The sequence below is a fragment of the Malaclemys terrapin genome, chromosome 7, assembly GCF_027887155.1.
Source record: "Malaclemys terrapin pileata isolate rMalTer1 chromosome 7, rMalTer1.hap1, whole genome shotgun sequence".
NCBI lineage: Eukaryota > Metazoa > Chordata > Testudines > Emydidae > Malaclemys > Malaclemys terrapin.
The window spans coordinates 55,536,221-55,556,782 of NC_071511.1; the positions used below are offsets into that span (position 1 = coordinate 55,536,221).

At 50.9% G+C, this 20,562-nt stretch overlaps 1 protein-coding gene across 5 annotated transcripts in view; it reads right to left on the minus strand.

Moving 5' to 3' along the window:
* Positions 1-20,562, minus strand: part of NDST2 (N-deacetylase and N-sulfotransferase 2) — a 245,676-nt gene that overhangs the window by 9,455 nt on the left and 215,659 nt on the right. For all 5 annotated transcript variants that reach the window (XM_054034852.1, XM_054034850.1, XM_054034851.1 and 2 more), the window contains 8 exons: positions 12,539-12,626; positions 12,026-12,180; positions 10,290-10,475; positions 9,507-9,635; positions 3,768-3,950; positions 2,856-2,952; positions 1,982-2,105; positions 46-220 (listed from right to left, as the gene is read on the minus strand). In XM_054034852.1, the coding sequence (XP_053890827.1) occupies positions 46-220; positions 1,982-2,105; positions 2,856-2,952; positions 3,768-3,950; positions 9,507-9,635; positions 10,290-10,475; positions 12,026-12,180; positions 12,539-12,626 (1,137 nt within the window). The remainder of the gene's footprint in view (positions 1-45; positions 221-1,981; positions 2,106-2,855; positions 2,953-3,767; positions 3,951-9,506; positions 9,636-10,289; positions 10,476-12,025; positions 12,181-12,538; positions 12,627-20,562) is intronic.

The window sequence follows — 20,562 nt, forward strand, 5'->3', positions numbered from 1 at the left end:
GCATATCTCCAACCCTCCCTAGGGCCCCCCGGGAAGGAGTGATACCTGGTACCAGGAGTAGGCTCGGATGGCCGGGTTGATCAGAATGGAGATGATTTTGGCTCGTGGAAGCAGGGCCGCGCCACGCTTCGGTACCACCTCTGTATCAAAGTAATTGGCACTTTTCTCAAACATGAAGTCTGTGCTGGCGTTGGAGGGGATGGGGAAGAATTCCATGTACCTGCCAAGCAGAGCAAACCAGGAGAGCCTGATGGTACACGTGTGGGGAGCACAACCCAGCAGAAAAGTGGCACAGGGCAAACCAGCCTGCTGGCATCTCAGAACTGTAGAGGGCATGCAGAGGAGCTTGGGGTGGCCAGGCTCATGGAGAGTCAATGAGGGGATGACATAGAATGGGGATAGTGGGGAACAGGGGTAGGGTCTGATGTGGAGTGGGGGGGATGCAATAAGAGGCAAAGACATTGCCCTGCATGTATGGCAGAGCACCCTCGGGTGGTGCCTGGAACTAGCTGGGGATGCAGACAGGCCTCAGGATTATTGCCAGAGTCTCTGCTTTCAGTAAAAACAAGTGAGCCTTTAGCTGTTGTGTGAAGAACAAAGGACGGCCCAGTGGGTAGCATGTAGCTGGGACTTGAAGATCTGGGTTCAATTCCATGCTCTGCCACTGACTTGCTGTGTGACCTTGGCCAAGTCACTTAGTCTCTCTGTGCCTCAGTTCCCCCCTTTGTACCACAGGGACATGAGTCCTGCCCTGCCTCACAGAAGCGCTGTGAGGATAAACACACTGTAGATTGTGAGGTGCTCATATACTAGGGGGCTGGGGTACATACAAGAACCGTAGGGCTTGTCTTCACTGGAAAGTTATCTTGAGTTATATCCATATAACTCTCTGAGTGGATACTTTTGTTCTGGATAAGAGTGCTCACATAGGGGTCTACACTGGTATAACTAGAGTAGTATAAAAATTCCCCATGTAGACAGACCGACCGACCAAACCAAGTGTAGGAGACAAAGACATCTGCTTGGGTCTGTAGAGAGCGTGGAACAATAACTCTGAGGTGTGAACCACCCTGTCCATCTCAATGGGCACTAATTCAGGCCTTGTCTACACTAGCTATACTGGAATAGCTATACCGGCAAACCCTCCTAGTGGAAATGCAGCTTATGCTGCTAAAGGAGTGCTTTTGCTGGTCCTGGGTGATCCAACCTTTTCACTGCTGCGGGCCACATGCAGTTGTCTGGAGCTCTTCCACGGGCCATGTACATAAATACGTGCTCTACAAAATGATGTCCTCCAAGCAGCATGACCTTGCATGTACTGTGCGTGCAAGGCCATGCCACACAGAGGACGCCATTTTGTTGAGCAGATCTGTGGCAGGCTGGACATGTTTGGGCCTGGAGAGAATCGGCCCGTGGGACACATCCGGCCCACAGGCCACGAGTTGGACCACTCACTGCTTCACCAAACAAATTTAGCTATACACTGGTGAAAGGACTTATACTGGCAACCCCTTTTTAGTATTGGGTTTTTGCCATATTTGTAACTATGCCAGCAAAACCTTTGCGTGTAGCCCAGACCTCAGATGCCAGTGAGACTACGTTAAACGTGAACACATCAGAGCATGTGACAAAAGAGAGCAAGTATCGTATGGAGATTTCCCCAATCTGTTCGTGGGCAGACTTTCACAGCACGTGCAGGGTTGCAGGGGCATGCGTGGCTTCATTTCCCTAAACGGGGGCTCTGCTTTCAAAGTTTAGGAAAACCTGGGCTAAGGGCTTATAGCAGGGGTGTAGCTGGGGCATAGCAAGTGGAGAAACGGAGCGAGCTCTTGTGAGACTGTGAGCACCCAGAGGTGCAACGTGCCAGACAGAAATGGAGGGCTTGCCAAAACGCTTGAGGTGGATGGAGCCCAGGGACATTCAGGAGGACGCGACATGACGACTGATCCCTATAGGGGAGCACAAGAGCTAGGATGCTTACCAGTCAATTCCTTTATGATAGTTGGGCCCATTGAAGAACTGGATCTCTTCGAAGGTGGCTGGACTCGGGAAATTACTAGTGACCGCTGGGTGCATGGTCAGGAAGAAGTGCACAGCTGTTGTGCCTACAATGAGCAACAACAATTAGTGGAGCTGGGGTCACCCAGGGTAATAAGAGAGGCTGGCGTCTCCTGACGACTCTGCTGAGCACAGTGAGAGCTTCCAGCATGCCGATGGTCAGCCAAGCCAGGTACCCTTACCACGCAGCGACAGTGCGGCACGGGCACAGGGCACAAGAGCTGCCAGGGGCATAGGCACACCAGCAGAGATCCCCAATGGCTCATGTGAGGGGGATGGCAGCTGGGTTGGGAAGAGGTTCGCCCATAGGGCTGAGGCCCCCATTCTACACAGGTGGCTGGCACCTGTCATTGCTGGAAGTGGCTCCTCAGTTCAATACCTCTCTAGCCCAATCACTGCCCACAGCAATCCCAGATGAGTTACTGACCCCATGTTCAGACCTGGTCCCAGATCCCTGTGCAGTGTGTCAGCGTGAGAGGGCACAGACCTGTTACTGGGAAGGCACTAGAGGAGCACATCGGCTCAGCTAAAGAGGGTAAGGACTTGTGTGGGTAAACCAAGAGCCTGCACTACTTCTCACAGTGACTTAGCAGGTGCAGCTCTTCCCTGTGAGTTCGGATTATGACCCAGCAGGGTGGTAGGAGCATTGTGCTGATGGAGGTGCTCCACTTGGGTGGGACAAACCAGAGGCCCTAATCACATGATCACTGGCTGCTGCTGTGCAGATCTACGAATGGTCTGTCTGCACAGGAGGCAGCCAAGCCAGGAGTTTATCTTTAAATGGGTTATACAATTACCAGTTTTCTGGGGTCCAACGACAAGGAATTTGGGGAGCCGGTCACATGTTTTCTCTTTGGACCAGATATCCTTGTGCCTCTTATCATCACAGGGATTCTGCACAACAGAGTGAACAGGATTTAATATTAGTGAGGGAGCTGATGAGGGCTCCTGCGGATAGAGCGTAACACACAAGGAACAATTCACAACTACATCCCCATTCCACTGAATGCCAGCACGCTGCACTGCACAGACCAAGCCACGGGAACATCTTCCAAAGCACCCAAGTGATTTAGGAGGGAGGGTCCCTTTTGAAAGTGCTACCCGCAATTCCTGTCCAAAGTAACCAAGATGTGGGCCCATCATCACTGCTGGGCTGAGAAGCAATCCCTTCCCTGCTGCATCCCAGCACAGCAGCTCTGGCGGACTGACAAGTCCATCACCTTCACTTCATTTCATTTGCTTATTAACATGCAGAGAGCTGCTGTGCTGGGATGAAGTGGAATAAGCATGTTTTTATTTAACTAACACGAATTCTATACTGTGAAATTATGTCAGGATAAGTCACATTAACATGCCTGCAAGCTCTTCCAGCCCCACGGACATTCCTCCCCCCACAGTTACATCCTCAACGAGCCAAGTACCTGGGACCCCTTCCAGGCCAATGAGAGCTCTCTCTGTCTCCACAGCTCACACCAGGAGCGTGGCCCATCACTCCCTTCCCCCAACGTCCTATCTTTGGGATCTGGGGAACGAGGCAACAAGGACCAAACCCCACGGCCATACGTTCGACCCTTCTGGGCACTGGAGCGGCAGTGTCACCATGGTAACCCTTCCCTCTCCATGTACCTTCCAAAGAGAAAGCAGCCTCCTGCAAGAGGCCACAGGGAGGAGTCCCGAATGGCCAAGGGAGATCAGAACAACCTACTCACCTGCCACAGTGGGTTCTTCTCCTGGGGAAAGATTTCAAAGTACTTCTTTGCTAGCTGGACAGGAGGCAGAGTCTGCAGGCGAAGGTTGGTCCAGCACTGCACAAACTTGACCAGGCTCTCAAAAGTGTACAGCCCCAGCCGGTCATTCCCATAGTTAGACAGGTGTGTCATGAAGATGCTGATCTGCAAACAGGGAACACAAGGAGCATTTACAAGTCAGCCCTGCGTCATCCCAGCCTGCTCTCTGCCACCCTTTTGCATCCCATCGCCAGACAGAAGCTGCTGGCTTCCCAGGTCTGCTCTGGCTATCTGAGCTGGTAAATATGCATCTCTCCTAGGCTATGGGGCAAAGGCAAGAGAATATATTGTGCCCCCTGGATTACTGCTCTGCAATCCACACCTCTGCTCCAGACAATGGGCACCGCGGGGAGAGGGAAGTGGGTTATTTTCCAAATAGCCCCAATTGGGCTAGTCCTGGGAAATCCCAAGTGCAGACCATGTGTGAATCAGAGTGCGTTCTCTGACAAAGCCCCAGCGCAGATACTAGTGCCACAGACAGCTGGAACAGGGACCCTGTTCGGCCCTTACAAAACACTGACTGGTGGGGACAGGGTCTACCATGGTCTTAGCTACCTGGTCCTAGCTCTCCTGGCAAGTGCACTGTGCATTCCCAGAGACAGCAACTCACCTCTCCTAGGAGCCCCAGACCCGGACACTCACAAGTCAAACACATTCCCATCCTTAACGAGCTACGGCTCCACATTCCAGGTGACCACAGGACAGTTTTGGACGCTGGGCTGAGGCCAAAGTAGTGATTTGTCCACAGTGACCCTTTTCAAGCAGTCAACAGCTTAGAAAGCCCCTGTCCAGGAGGGAATTGGGAGCAGAATCTCCTGTATGCTCAGAACTGGAATTCAGTTCTTCCTCCTCTTCCCATTGTTAGAGGGGATGCCAAGCCCTGAGAGCAGGGCACTCCCTGCACTGGCTGCGGCATGTGCCAGCTTGAGCAGGGGACACAGAGCTGGGCAGGGGAGTGCTGAGGCTGGCTTTGGGTGTCAGGCAATGTCCTGGAAGAAGCAATCCAGGGCAGAGTGGATGATCTCACAGGAGCATCCCAGATCCCGAGTCTGTGGGAAGCCAGCTTCGACTCACTAGCAGCGTAAGGAACAATCTTGGGTTCACTCTTTAAACCACTAAAAAATACACTGGGACCTTACGCTGCTGGTGAGGGAACAGACATTCTCCACCAAAAGGTCCTCCTAGGGGGTGTGGGCATCCCCCTGCTGAACTTCTTGCCAACTTTTGGGCATGGGACCCTCCCAAAGCTCAGGGGCATACGCATATCCTCTCTAAACTCCCAGGAGGGCACCTTCTGCCCACCAGGTTACAGGGCTCTGCAGAGCTGGTATGAGACGCTCACAGACCTACAGCCAGCACGAGCTGGTGCATTCACCCTGCCTTGCTGAACCGCCTACTCCCGTCATTGCATTCATTTGTCCCCCAGATAGTTTGCTGTTAAGAATTTTAGCGCTCGGCTGAAAGTGCTGCCAGCTCGAGTTCTGCACACGGCTTTGACGGCTCCAACGCACTACCGGGCACAAATGCTGCAAGGCCAAAAGGTCAGCAGCACAGCAGGAGAGTTCCTCACTGGGAAGGAAGCAGGTGGTTTAGCACCCCAGGGTGCAAGAGGGGCGTAGGCAATCACGTGGGCACCCACTGCTGGAAAGCTGGAGGCGAATCACTGTGAGGCTCGGGGAGCAGGTCCACCTGGCAAGGTGAGAGGAACAGGCTCAGGAGTAGCTGTCCGTATATCAGGAGAAAGCATCCATTTCTCCAACTGCTTGCGGAGCCACTTGATAGACAGGGATCATTGCACAATGACCCCTTTCCTCACCACTGACACAGCCCTCCTGCACTGGGGGTGGGGATTCAATCACCACACCTGCTCACCCGGAACACTGCCTGCGTGACAAATGTGGCATACAACAGGGGCAGTCAAATCTCCAGGCCTGCCATGACCAGTTCTGGTAAAATCATTGCCCATAAATGGTCCCAAGCAAGAGGAATCGCAACCAGCCAAGCCAACCAGGACTTTGCAGGGCCACTGCCCTCCTCTTCCTACTGAGTCCGGCTGTCTTGTAACAGTATAACATGCATGCCCCATCAGATCAGCTCTGGTGGCCTGCCCTGCCCTGTCTGGTTCTGCCAACACAGCCCTGAGCGAACCTGCTGATGTAATCTATGACCAAGCTCTGCCCCTCAACTGACCCATGACTAGCTTGGCAGTAAGCCCCCATCTGCAGCATGGCATTATCTCCCCTGCTCAGCCCTGACAAGAAGCTGTAGACAGAGAAGCCTGGAGTTCAGAGAATAGATGATGAGGGAGTCTTTAGCAATATAAAGCAACAGCTGTGGGTACAGCAATGGCCTTAATGGCATGTAGTGTGAACAGAAGGGCCTGTGAGAAGTGCTCAGAAACATCCCCTTCTGCTGCTAGGAAATACAGCCAGGGCACGTGGCATTCCTGAAATTAAGGCTTGCTCACTAGTCAGAAGATCAAACATCATCTGTTGACACTGCAGAGTTATCCATACACCCAGGACTCCTGCACGTGGGCCACACTCAGGCGGGCTGGAAGCACCACAGAGGAGTGCAAAGATGCTGTGCCCTCAGTCTGCTATGGATCACTGACGCAATGCGGGGCTGGCGGCTTTCTCCAAACACTGAGATGTCTCTATCACTGGGGTTGGAGAGCAAAGCTCTGGGCTCCCTCTGCAAACAGGAGCAGTGAAGATGTGCTGATAGCATAGCCCTCCTCTGCTTGCAGGGATGAAGGGAAATGAGGGAGAAATACCCAGCAGAAGGAAAGGTGCAAATACAGGAAGAGACTGAAGGGGTTCAGAGGAGGCTAGAGAGTCACAGTGGGGAGCCAAAGCCAAGGGGACAGTTTTATCTGCTAGAAGACACCACAGCCCTTGAGAGATGCCAAGGTGGTGCCTGCAGTGGGCAGCCAAGGCCTGGCTGTACTGCAGCGGGGCTCTTGGAAGGGTGGAGTTCACCTTACACCACACTGAGGGCACCAGATAATCTGACAGACCATGAGGCAGTGAGCTACAGAACTGAGCCTGTCCAGAGTGATGCCGATGATACAAAGACTGACTCTCTAGACACAGGCTTGTGTATCTCCTGCTGAAGGGGACAGATAAGGCGATGACAACTGTTAACATAGGTGGATTTGCTGGCTGTGTAAAGGTAACGGCCTCAATCGTGGCCAACACCTGACTTCAGAGCTGAAAGCAGGAATCTTTACAGCTTGAGCTAGAAAGCCAGGCTGGGACTGTGGAGCAGGTACAGCAGGCTGCATAACACACACTGACCAGTGGGTTACAGGAACAGTTACATTATTGGTGGGTCAGTCACAGCCTGTGATCGTGTCAGGGACCCAGCGTGTGTTATAAGAATTTATCATTACACTCCCAACCCTGCCTCTAGCACCAGAGCTGAGCTAAACAGGAGGAAGGTGGCTGAATAGAGGGCTGGATTTCCCACAGTGCTGCGTTCCAGCCAAGTCAGAGGGAGGTGCTGCCTGTACTGACCAGAGGATGTTTGGATTCTGATGTCAGCCCAGTTCTGCAGCCTGACAGAAATCAGGTGTTGTCCCCAGTGTATACAGAATTCTTCTTTGCAGCCAAACTAGTCTAACATGCATTTTGCTAACTGGAATTGGAGCAGCAAAACAAAGAAAATAAATGCTTCATTTTCCAGCTTTGTGGGTGAGAGAACTATAAGTCAAGATTATAATGAAGCTCCTTCTGACCTGACAGCTCAGGCATTGTCAGTTTCATCCAGAACAATTTACAAACTTGGAACCTAATTCTGTAAACCCTTAATCATTTGATCAATCCCATTGAAGACAATGGGATTATTTGCATGGCTATGGACCACTTTTGTAGACTGGTAAGAGTTTCAGGAGTTTGTTCCTATAAAGGAAGTTGAATCACCCATTGAAATGCAATGTTTGGGTGCAATACCATAAAGCAGTTTAGGATACAGTTCTATTTAAAATTTGTCTTTTAATAAGTCAAGACATATGCTGAAATGGCTCCTCACCCAACTCCCATATTCCATATAAACAAACCGAATATTACATATTTGTGGGGAAGTGAGTAGTTAAGCATGTTGAGGTCTGTATGTACAAAGGGGGGTGTCCGAGGAGACAGGGAGAGAGCAAGGGGGCCTGGGCTGGGCGGAATCATATGGAGGGTCATGTGAGGAGGTCACGTGCCCCCCCTTGTGTCCCTCCCATAAGTGCAGTACCAGCAAGAAATGATTTCTACTTGCACCACTGACTGGAAACCACAGGCCAGGAGTCTGTTTGCGGGTGACTGAAGGAGGGGAACAGCCAGCGTGGGTTGGTGCTTTGCGCATTAGGACACAGTCATCTGGTCACCACTTTTTACATAACAAATCTGCCCTCTTGGATAGAGAGGGGGAGCCCAGTGGATTGTGATCTCTGGATTTCAGCAAGGCTTTTGGCCCAGCAGTGCCCTCACTCCCAGTGCAGGCTCTGGGGTAGGGAAGGGAAGGAAAGATGAGCTGAAATGATCCAAGGGACCAGAGAATGATGAATTTATGAGAGAAGATGAGAGTAATAATGATGGTTTCCCTTAAACTGTGAGGCTGGTTATAGGGGTGGAAAACACAATAACTCTGACTGGATAATAATACCCATACCAAGACAGGACACTTCTAGGGGACAGGGGGAGTAAACTGGTTTAAGTTTAACAAAGGAAATTAGGGAAGATCTTTGGACTCGAGACCAATGAGAAAGGGGAACATCTTGCTTTGACACACTCACTAGGTATCTGTAAGGAAAGAGAACGTCTGGGAAGTTTAGGAAGGGAGTGATAGAGGGATGGACTAGGAAATGCAAGGCCCCTTCGGCTGCCTCCTTCTCAATTTTCTGAACCGGACAGTCTGAGCGCACCGTCTCTCTGTTTATTTCTCTGGATTTAAAAAAACAGAGGTGGGAAAGCCCCCAGCTGCCATCCGCAGCAGAAAGCTGGGAAGAGACTGGAGAGTGCAAAGACAGTGCATTACTCAGGAGTTTGCTGGAGCCAGGCAGTGACTGGGGAGGGCGCGGGGGGGGGGGGGGGGGGCAGGAAAGAGCTGCATCAGACCTGGAGCTCCTGAAAATGCCTCAGGCAAGACAGCAGCATCACAGGAAAAACTGTTTCACATGTATCCAAGTTTCAAGGAAATGGATATGGGGGGTGGGGAGACACACCCTAGCAACGAAAGCCCAGAGGAGGATTTGTCACAGCACCTGGAGACAAGCCAAATGCAGCCAGATGCACAAACCAATAAAGGGAGCCAAGGACTTTTGGCTCTGCAATTCGTTGGGGGGAAGACTGCAGCACATGTGAGAGGAGCTCCAGCATCTGGCTGGGCTCAGCACGCCAGCCCCTTCTTCCAATCCTGTGCTTGAGGAGGTTTGCTCTGGCTGACCCTGAACTCTGATATGAATTGACAGGGGACAAAAGGGAAGCAGGGTTTGCTAAGAATCCCCCTAAGTAGCAAGGGCTGCTTTAGCCTTCTCTGTCCAGGTGAGCGGCTGCCGCACCCTTCCCCCAGCTCTCGCTCTCCCACTCTAGGCAAACCTTGCGTATGAGAGCTTCCACCCCCGCACTCTCCATGGACACTGATAATGGGCCTTGCTTTCCATGCTGGCAAGCTTACTGGGTTCAGAAGCACAGTCAGGAAGAGTTCACCACCCCGAATGCTTTTGTCCAACTCCTTGGAGCCCCCAGGATATTCGTTGTAGAAGATGGTGTGAGTAAAAAGCCCACACGTCTGTCGAGGCAGCACCTAGTGGAGCCAGAGAGAGGGAACATTAGAGAGGAGGCTGAGACCATGTGCATGGGTGTGTCGAGGCAGCACCCTACAGAATGACCTGGAGAGGACACCACGAGCGAGGGACCCAGAGCATCACAGGTTTACAGGATTCAGACATTCCCCTCATTCACTTGCTCATCCTGCTCTGAGTAATGGCGCAGGGGGTTAGTGGGATCTCAGCTTCATGCTAGTGTGCATGGTTCTCCACCACATTCCCACAGGGGCTGACCCATCCATCCGACACACAGGTCAGGGCAGGTGCTGCAGACGTGCCTCCTCGGAAAGAGCCCTGGAGTCTGAAGAGGAAGAGTTGGCTCCTGCAGAGATGGTGCTTTCATGGGCCCGGGATGCATGGCTTTGTAGACATGTACTTGCTGGCATTTGGGAGTTTTCATTCTAAAACCTCACATACGGTAGCCTCTGCACTGCACTGACTCCGACCACAGAAGCACAACAACGGGCTCTTCCTTAGCTTTGATGGATGGTTTTGGGAAGGTTCAGCACTCAAGGTACTGGGTGGAGCTTCTCAGCACTAGTCACCTAGAAGCCTCCCTCAGCTGATTGCCGCCATAGCTCCTCCCAGAACTAACCCAAAGGGCTCCACTCTCCCAGCTGGTAACCACTCACCATGATGCTGTTATGGATGAACCCTCGCCGGTACCGGGCGGGCCGCAGGTGGGGATACTCCTCAGTGCTGGTCACCTGGATGCCCCAGACAGATTTCCAGGCCTCATAGAGCTGTGTATGGATGGGATAAACTCCAGAATGATGGGGGGCCACAGCATAGCCCAAGTCCGTGGGGATCCCATGTTCCTGGAAGCAGAACACAGCTTTAGCTCAGTATTTAACTCCCCATTGTCTTTAATGAGAACCACAGCAGTGCGAGCAGTCTCCCCGGGGACCCTGTGTGAAATGGGAAGCTCGGAGTGCTGCCAGAATCTATCCATACAGGTAGCAAAGGTGCTTATACATCAACCAGGGCATTCAGCACCGCAGCAGCTACTCAACAGCCACGGGTCACTTGGAGCTGTGATGAACAGGACTAATTCACCAGCCTGACCTCAGCCCCATCGGTCACAATGGCCAAACCAATCAGTGCCACTGAAGAGGCAAATCCCGCTCCTATGCTGTCCAGAGGAGCGTTACCAGAGCAGAAAAGCAAAACCATGCCTGCCAAGTGTGGAGGGAAGGGAAGATGCAACTTGGCTCTGTCTTCGAGAGAGAAATGCTAGAGGCAGCAGGGAGCAAGAGGGCTGTGCAGAGTGGATCGGGAACTTGGAGCCAGGTATTACACCAAATCAACAGGAAAAATTTGAATTTTGTGGTTAGAACTTCATTGAATGGTTCTGGTAATGACAGGAATTAGGACACCTTTGCCGTGGTGGTTTACAATACACCGGGGCCCCCTGACGGAGTCACAGCCTGTCAAGCTCATTGGCTAGGGTATTCTATATTGTGTGTTTAATTGCTCTCTGAGTTTTGTATCTCTTTGCAACGGACGGTCACGTTTCTGGGCCTGTGTCTGAAAGAAAATAAAATCAGATATTTAAGCGGGGAAGAAAAGAGGTGAACTGTCGTTATAGCACTGTGGTAGCTGTGCTCTGAAGTTAGGAGAACCCATGTTACCCAGGGTCAAGAGGTCCAGTGACCTGGGCATGAAACAACAGACTCTTACTCCAATGGGGCTTGGCTTATAACTAATAAACCCATAGCATGGGCTGAAGAGAGGCTTGTTTTCAAAGGAATCTGCAGATGTTTCACCCCCATGCCCTGTGCTGTGAGTATTAAGCATAGTGGCCCCAGCAGCCCAGGACTTTCCAGATGGTCCTCTCCCTCCACTTGACAACAGGGAACTTCCCTTAAACTGAAGTGACTCTCTGGGAGGCCAGTATTCCAACCTCGAGCACCCTATGCTACTGATCAGTTGAGGGTAATGCCATGTAGCCCCCTGAAAAACCTCAATGAAGCAATAAAGACAGAGCAGGAAATGCTTCTTTACAGTCTGAGTTTGTACCATACTTTGAATTGATAGTAGAAGTAGCACCAGAATGACTCAGCAGTCAATGCCCCATGTCCACACCCAGCACTGCGTTGGGAGCCATGCTTTGTAATGTAGTAGGAACCACACACTGGTGCACAAGTACCAGGACACACGTTCCCCTGGACACTAATGCTTGGTGTAATACTTTCAGGCAGTAGGGACCATGCACCAGGCCAGGGATTCACACTCAGCTTTTCAATCCACCAGGAATACCACATTAGTGCCTGGGCTCAGCAGGAGCCAAGCACCCATTCCCGGGTGGATGCTTTGGGATTTTGAAGCAAAGTGAATGAGCCCACGGACTATTGACGTCACCTCTTACCAGCGCAAATTGCTTGTTGAGCTTCATTTGCTCAGCCAACACGGTGACGTTGTGGAAGAGGTGAGGCTGCATGTGACTCCACATGTGCGGGAACCACCAGAACTCCTTCCTGTGTTTAAGTAGCATGTCATCACCTTCATCTTCCTCATCTGTACCTGCAGGGAGCAGAAGGTCAATAGCAGGAGGGTGGTCAGTGACCTGAGGCAGTAGCTAATCTCTTGTAATTCAACACTGGCAGTGCCCAGAGACATCCTGCATTAGTTTTACTTACTTACTTACTTACTTACACACACACACGCACTGCTGCCGATACCACCATCCTGCTGGAGGCAGCCCCACTATGCTCAGTTCACAAGAGCTGAAGGAAATGATTCGATCAGACAGACAGCATTTTAGAACCACAGGCTGTTCCCAGCACCCCAATACGCTGTTGGGGAGCTGTGCTACACTATGGGACACTGCAACCAGAGGACAAAGACTCAGGGGAATGTTAGGTGGGTGGAAGGAGCTTACCTGTGTGGTAGAATTTCCCAGAGAAGCCCAAGTTGAAAGTGAAATTGGGGACTAATGTTCTCAGCTTGTTCTGAGTGTTCAGGAGAGCCTGTTCGAATGGAACGGGAGAAAGAAAGATTCACATTCAATTGCTCAGTCACATCTCTGCTTTGCTGCGTCCAGTTCAGTTCTGGAAGGAGGTAGAGTAGCATGGAATCCTGTTGTCCTCCATTGTGGCAAGGCACCGTAGCCCCTGCAGCAGTGGTTCTGAATCCGCGGCCCAATCAGCACACAGCTGCAGCCCATGTGACATCCTCAGGGCCATACTGATATTTTATATATTGTGTGGATGCGGCCCACATAGCACAGAGAGAACTGCATATGCGGCCCACAATGATAAATAGGTTGAAAACCACTGCCCTGGAGTGAACCATGAATCAGGACCATGCCACAGAGGAATTTCCTCAATCCCACCCAGAGGGACCCTATCCCACTTCTCTAGGTGAGGGATGGACTACGCTCCATTACATGGAGTCTAGTCTTGTCTCCTGCACAACCATATCAGCCCAAAGGCCACAGTCAAGTGATGCCCCCTTGTCCACGGTCTCAAAACCACTGAAATGGATGTGAAATGCCTGTTCTGAGACACAGAAAGGCAGCAAATCCCACCTCCCCACTGCAGCTTCTTAAGGCGTCTCAGACCCAACATCAAGGCTCCCCTCCTCACCCCTCCTAAGCTGGCCGGGACCATGTTGTTGAGTTCCCACCCCAGAGCAGACTAATGGAAGGCAAGTTTCTGTGCACTCTGCTGGGTCGGGCTCTCGAGGGTGGAGAGACAAAGGGGGAGAATTCAGTGCTGCTGCAGGGATGAACATAAGGGAGTGCTCTCTGCTTTAAAAGGGACCCAGAGCTCACAGCATCGCTCGTGACGGGTTACCGGATATACATATACTGCTGGGGCAGGCCTCTCCCAGGTGATCCTGCCACCGGCTAAGTGCTTTAGAGAATCATAGATACGGGCAAGGTATTAATTCAGATTCTTACTGGGGGAAAATAAATTCTGTTAGACAAGAGTGTCAAGAAAATACGTGTCATAGAATATCAGGGTTGGAAGGGACCTCAGGAGGTCATCTAGTCCAACACTGCTCAAAGCAGGACCAATCCCCAACTAAATCATCCCAGTTACAAGCCTCCCTAGGTAACCCATTCCGGTGCTTCACCACCCTCCTAGTGAAAAAGTTTTTCCTAATATCCAACCTAAACCTCCCCAACTACAACTTGAGACCGTTACTCCTTGTTCTGTCATCTGGTACCACTGAGAACAGTCTAGATCCATCCTCTTTGGATCCCCCTTTCAGGTAGTTGAAAGCAGCTATCAAATCCCCCCTCATTCTTCTCTTCTGCAGACTAAACAATCCCAGTGCCCTCAGACTCTCCTCATAAGTCATGTGCTCTAGCCCCCTAATCATTTTTGTTGTCCTCCGCTGGACTCTTTCCAATTTTTCCACATCCTTCCCGTAGTGTGGGGCCCAAAACTGGACACAGTACTCCAGATGAGGCCTCACCAATGCCGAATAGAGGGGAATGATCATGTCTCTCAATCTGCTGGCAATGCCCCTACTTATACAGGCCAAAATGCCGTTAGCCTTCTTGGCAACAAGGGCACACTGTAGACTCATATCCAACTTCTTGTCCACTGTAACCTGTAGGTCCTTTTCTGCAGAACTGCTGCCTAGCCACTCAGTCCCTAATCTGTAGCAGTGCATGGGATTCTTCCGTCCTAAGTGCAGGACTCTGCACTTGTCCTTGCTGAACCTCATCAGATTTCTTTTGGCCCAATCCTCTAATTTGTCTAGGTCTCTCTGTATCCTATCCTTACCCTCCAGCGTATCTACCACTCCTCCCAGTTTAGTATCATCTGCAATCTTGCTGAGGGTGCAGTCCATGCCATCCTCCAGCTCATTAATGAAGATATTGAACAAAACCAGCCCCAGGACCAACTCTTGGGGCACTCTGCTTGATACCAGCTGCCAACTAGACATGGAGCCATTGATCACTACCCGTTGAGCCCAATGATCATGAAGCTCCCTCTCAGTGCATCTCTTAATCAACAGGGACCAGGCAGGAGTGCTGGAGCTGGTGAATTAGGAGCTACCTGGTGACGGAGATGGCCCAGTCCCAGGTAGTTATTTACATTTTCATAGTTTTTCTAAAAAGTGACGGATCAGTGACTGTACCAAGGTGAAGGTGGTAACCTAGCAATAGCAGATTTGGGCTAAATGCTAATGCACAGCGAGGTGGCCACATGGAGCGTGCGCACAGCTCCTCTGGGCCACAGGCACAGAGAGGAAGATCTCCCTGCATCAGCAACATTTCACAAGTTCCTAGGAGTGTTGGAGAGTACATTGGGGTGCCCCAACATGGCTCATGCCACATGGGACATTGGTAAGGCACACTGGTCTCCAGCTGGTAAAAATCACATCCACAAACCCATACTCTTGTGCCATGGAGGGACCACGCATTTAGTAACCAACTGGCATGCATGCAAATCACTGCAATTATAGTTATTTCCAAGGGATGCCTTGTGTGCAGTGCCTGTGCCACTAATTCAGTAGCTCATGCTGACTGGCAGAGAGAATGAATTTCTGTCTCTTCCCACCTGCTGTGCGCTCACATCCCCTGGAGAGGGAGTGGGAGTGCTGGAAGATGTAGGAGTTTATTATCTGAGCCCTCCAGCATGAGCTCTTCAGTGCAAACCTATAAACTGTATTCACTGGGCTGGGAAAAATTCCTCCTCCCCTCTTGCATGCATGTGCTTCTTGGTGAGAGCTAAGAGGAGGAAGGAAATGGGCTCTTAGTGCTGCCTGGTGACACAGGGCAAGGTGCTGATCATCATCACCATATTGATTATTTCTGGAGTGCCAATGATGCACTTGAAGCTGTCCAAGAGCCTGCACTAACCCAGCCACCCAACTCCTTTCTGGTCAAGGGGCTGCTGGCCTCTCTCCCAGCACAAAAGGCCAGAAATTTCAGCTCCCCCTCCTCACTCAGATGTCAATGGCAACAAATGAGTAATGAGCCTGGGACAAAAGGTAAGAACAACAGTAGAGGCTAGGCGCCAATCCCCACTGTGCTCATGGGACTATCCCATTCCTAATCCCCCAAGAGAACCGATGCATTGGGGAAACATGGCCTACGGCATCTTCTGGACAGGGCCTGCTCCAGGCACCAGCCCACCAAACTTGTGCTTGGGGCGGCACCTGGAGGGGGGCGGTGCGGCGCTCCGACTCCGGCCGCCGGGGAGAGCGGAGCCCCGGCAGGGCTCGCCACCCTCCCCCCGGCGCTCTGGCCCCCGGGGAGCGTGGAGCCCTGGCCGGCTCGCTGCCGGGGAGAGCGGAGCCCCGGCAGGGCTCGCCGCCCTCCCCCCGGCGCTCTGGCCGCCGGGGAGAGCGGAGCCCCGGCTGGGCTCTGCGCCCTCCTCCCGGCGCTCTGGCCGCCGGGGAGAGCGGAGCCCCGGCCGGGCTCTGCGCCCTCCTCCCGGGGCTCCAGCTGCCAGCAGAGCCGCAGCGGGCTTGCCGCCCTCCCTCCGGCGCTCTGGCCCGTCGGGGAGAGCGGGCCCAAGGCCGGGTTCGGCGCCCTCCCCTGCCGCACTGGGGGTGGGGAGGGGGGCAGCGGGAAGCTTTTTTGCCTGGGGCGGCAAAAAAGCCAGAGCCGGCCCTGCTTCTGGAACCTATTGTAAGGGCTAGTTTACACTAGAAGCGCTAGAGCGGTGCAGCTGCACCATGTCCGGTGAAGATGCCCTATGTCAATTGGAGAGAGCTCTCCTGTCAGCATAATATAAAACCACCTCCGCGAGCGTGTCAGCAGGAGACATAGCACTGACCACACCGACGCTGAGGTCGGTGTAACTCACGTCACTTGGGGGTGGCTGATTCACAGCCTTGAGCGACATAACCTGTAGTGTAGATAAGCCCTAAATTCATCCAGTGCTTTGGAAAGATTCAGCCTGGCTGTTCTGGGGCTAAAGGCTACACATGGTTCAGAGCAACAGCTTTCGGTCACACCAACCAAATGAACAAGGGGAGGCAGTTCCTGTGCTACTCGCTGCTAGCTGTGAAAAGCTCCATCTTTATTACCATCTCCAGAGCCACCCTCCTTTCTTTGTGGGAGTGAAAGCGGTCTCCAGCTACTCCTGTTTGCTGGGAAGGTGAGAGAGAAGAGAGGAGGCTAAGGAGCTTAACATTCCTTTGCAGAGGGAAGTTTAAAGGCTGGCTTGGGTTACCAGGACAACCCTTCTGTCAGCTAATAAATCCTAAATAACCCTGCTTCAGAGTGGGCAGCAAGTCTACTGCTTAGAGAGAGGCACCCTGGGGAAGAGGTGGGGCAAAGGGAGCCCAGGAACTCAGACTACGGAGAGTATTATGCTGCTTTCTGGGCAAGTCTGTTCTTAATGATGTGCTAGATCTTCTACGGATTACTGGTCCTTCGTAAGAGCTCACTCAGAAAACAGCACCACACAGGTTCAATCCCACTCACACAACTAACTGCTGAGCAGGAGAAGAGAAATGATAGGAACCAACCAGGGCCTGCAGTGGAAATTCCTCCAACCTTCTCCTGATGAACTGATACCCAAGTCAGGAAAGCTGAGTGTGGGGGGAAGATGGTGTTTGTAATGGAAGGGAGAGAGTGTGAGGACTGGCAGGCAGGAGACCTGGGCTCTAGTCCCATCCCTGCCACTCGCTCAGTTTATTTTCCCTTCCTATACTCACCTCTTAGGGGTGCTGTGAGGTGTAGTTCATTACTATGTGGAAAGTGCTCTGAGATGCTTGGAGGAAAGGTGCCAGAGAAGGGCACAGTGTTAGATTTACTAGTACATGAAGTAACCAAACAACTGCAGGCAGGTCCTCAGCCCCAAACTCAGCTCACATGACACTGAACTTAGTCTGCTAATTGCCCTCTACCCCCAAGAAACTGCCAGCTTCCTCAGCTGGTGGGAAAGGGGGAGCCTACCTGTGGTCCTGGCTCTTCTTTTCAGCAGCCTGACCACAGACCAGAAAACCTCTTCTGGATTCCAGCAAACTCAGACCTAGCCTTATTTTTGCTCTGAATCCCTTGGAGAGCTCTGAGTATCTCTATTTGATATCCTCTATTTACCACCATTCGAAGGCTCCTACTGGAATGTAATAATCCTGCCCTTTAGCTGGCCAAAAGGGCCACTGTTGGCTAACAAGCAGTGCTGGCTCCAGGAAACAAGAGACTGGGATTCAAGTGCAGCTCACTACCATTAACTCGCCAGGCCAGCCTAGATCCAACCTACCTTACAATTGCTATAATCTGATGGAGAATGTCCTCCAGATTCTAAGGACTGATTTTTCAGATGTCTCACTCCAGCCTGTAATTTAGCTCCAGTAATCAGCTGAGAGAACAAAACTGCAGGCACAAGCAATGGATACCTAAATTCCACCACCCAGATTTGTATGCACTCAAGAGGATGTCTAAATTCTATCACTTGGGCCTGCAATTAATTACCCTCACAACTGGGGGGGGGGGGAGGGGGGCTTTAAAAATTATCCTAGGGCCCTAAATATTTACTTAAAAAAAAACATTGGAAAGAAATTAAAAGAAAAGCCCCCATCTTGGTGTAACCCTTTTAAAACAAAGTTTGCAAGCTCCCACTGCTGGCTCTGCAGAAGAATACACCAACAATCACTACAAACTCCTGATGCTGCTGGTGCACAGACACAGCCCCTTCTATGGAGGTTAGGAATTCTGTGTGAGGAGACAAATTAGCTCTGACTGTATTTTGTTCAATGTGGCTATTTAAGCCGCCAATCCTTTTCTAACATGGCATTATGGTCCTAGACATCACAGTGTTATATGGCTGAACAGTTCTTTATATGACTGGGCCTTTTTTAGATGTAAAATGTTTCACTGAATAGAGATTTTCACTATTCAGTACAAAACCTCTCTCTCTCTGTCACACACACACACACAAGAAGAGAGAAAAGAAAGATGAAAGGAGACAGGTAAGAAATGGGGGATGGGGATGGGGTGGGGAGAAGAAGAAAGAAACAACAATGCTGAGGGGGAAAGAATGTGCGGAAGAAACAAGAGAGGAGTCCACACAGAGAAAAGCAGGAGGGAGGAAAGCAGAGCGCCCAGCTTGGCTCTGAGCTGCTGACAATCCTGGCATACGTGCACACAAGACAGACTCCTCTGTGTAGAAACTGCGCCCATGGCAACTGGACTGCATCTACTTTGGCAATTTTCTGCAGTTTTCCCACTGTTGCTCCAGCACCGGGTGCAGCTCAAACAATGCTAGCAACTGTGAAAGTACTGGTGGAGACAGAGGCCAAGCATTTTTAGTGCTCCAACCAACACTAGCACCAGAGGGAGAATTGCTAAATATTCTCTGTTTAGGTAAGGACAGATTGTACGATTCAAAGGGGCAAGTGCCAGGATGCCCCAGCCACCCTCAGACAGTCATTTGAATTCCTTTCTTCTATCTACATTCACTGGTGAAGTGCAATCATTGGCTTACACCAACAGCTAAGCTACCAGACTCACCAAACAAGACTGCTCACCAAATGACTAGACAACCTGTGTTCTTTTAAATGTGATCTGCAAAGGAGCAAACATTAGACTTGTGGGTTTGGTTTCGGTTTTTTTTGGGAGGTGCTTATTTGTGGTGCATAAGGAGGGCCTGAAAGGATTGGGGAGGTTAGATAGAAAAACGGGGCTCTGTTATATTAGAAATATCTCGCCTCGACTTCCAGTTTGGCTGGCAGATTCTGTGGCGGATGGAAGCACTAGCAGGATTATGGATTCACAAGAGATTGAAAACCGAACAAGTGAGAGGTGAAAGGATTCTCTGAACGCTAGGAAAACTTTTTTTGTTTTTGTTGTTAACTATGTAACTCCAATACCTGACAAACACTTGGGAGAAAAGTTCACCCTATGAAAGGTCCACCCCAGCTTTAACTGAAGGTTGAGAATGCTCCCATGCCCATTTTTCAGCAAGAACAAGTAGTCAAGGGCTAATATTTATAACATAAAAACAAGAAGGGAATTTTTTTTTAAAAAGGAAACATTCCCTCTGCCCAAGTCACCTATAACTGGCACACATCTGGCCAAGAAACATGGAGGGTTTTCATCCTCCCTGGGATCTACAGAGTTCCTTGAATGTAGATCTGTGAACTGAAACAGCCTGGCTGAAACAGCAGTAATATCTGGGACCTGAAGCAATGTTCACTTCCCAATCTGCCCTCCCTATCCACTGTCATCTAATCTAAACTTTCAAATAAAGAGCTGTGGTGGTGCAGTAATGTCCCTGAAACCCAGAGTTCATGTTAAAAGCCCAAAGAAACACCAGCTGTTTTGTCATGGTTAGGTTCCCCTCCCCACAGCACAAGGCCATTAACAAATCCATGAAGTTAGTTCTTGCTTTAAAAAAAATAAAAATTCATGAACCTCTCCTGGTGCTGCAATCACAGAGCCTCTTTTAAATGGATAAATCTGGGCTTTATCTGCTTTGCCTGAGATTCTCTGTTTACTGATCTCAGATTATTCCTCCATTTCACAGTTAAAACCCAAAATGAAACATCTTTTAGAATTATCTGGTCTGGTTGGTTTTTAAAATCATTAGGACAGACTTGTGTCCTGTCTCCGGGGCTTAGACCATTTGTTTCCTGCTTCCCTCCCAGGGTCAGTGCTCTGCACGGCTAGGAATGGGGTCCCCACCTTTCCCAGTTTGGGGAGGGGTGTCCTGGCTGGGATAATGTAGACCAGTGTCCTTTGAGCTAGACTTTCATGACATCTGAATGTCCCAAAACACAGAGCTGCAACCAGGATTCATAGTGCCTGGGGCAAGGTGTAAGTGCAGCCCCAAGGTGAGTGTGTACACATACAGAAATAATTGTTTGGCACATACTGTCAGCAACCACTTAGCAAAACAATTAATGATTTATTTACAATACCTGCTCCCTGGTCCGAGGCTTGTGCCTTCTCTTTCTCCCCCTTTGTGTTTCCCTCTATCTCCCTTCCAC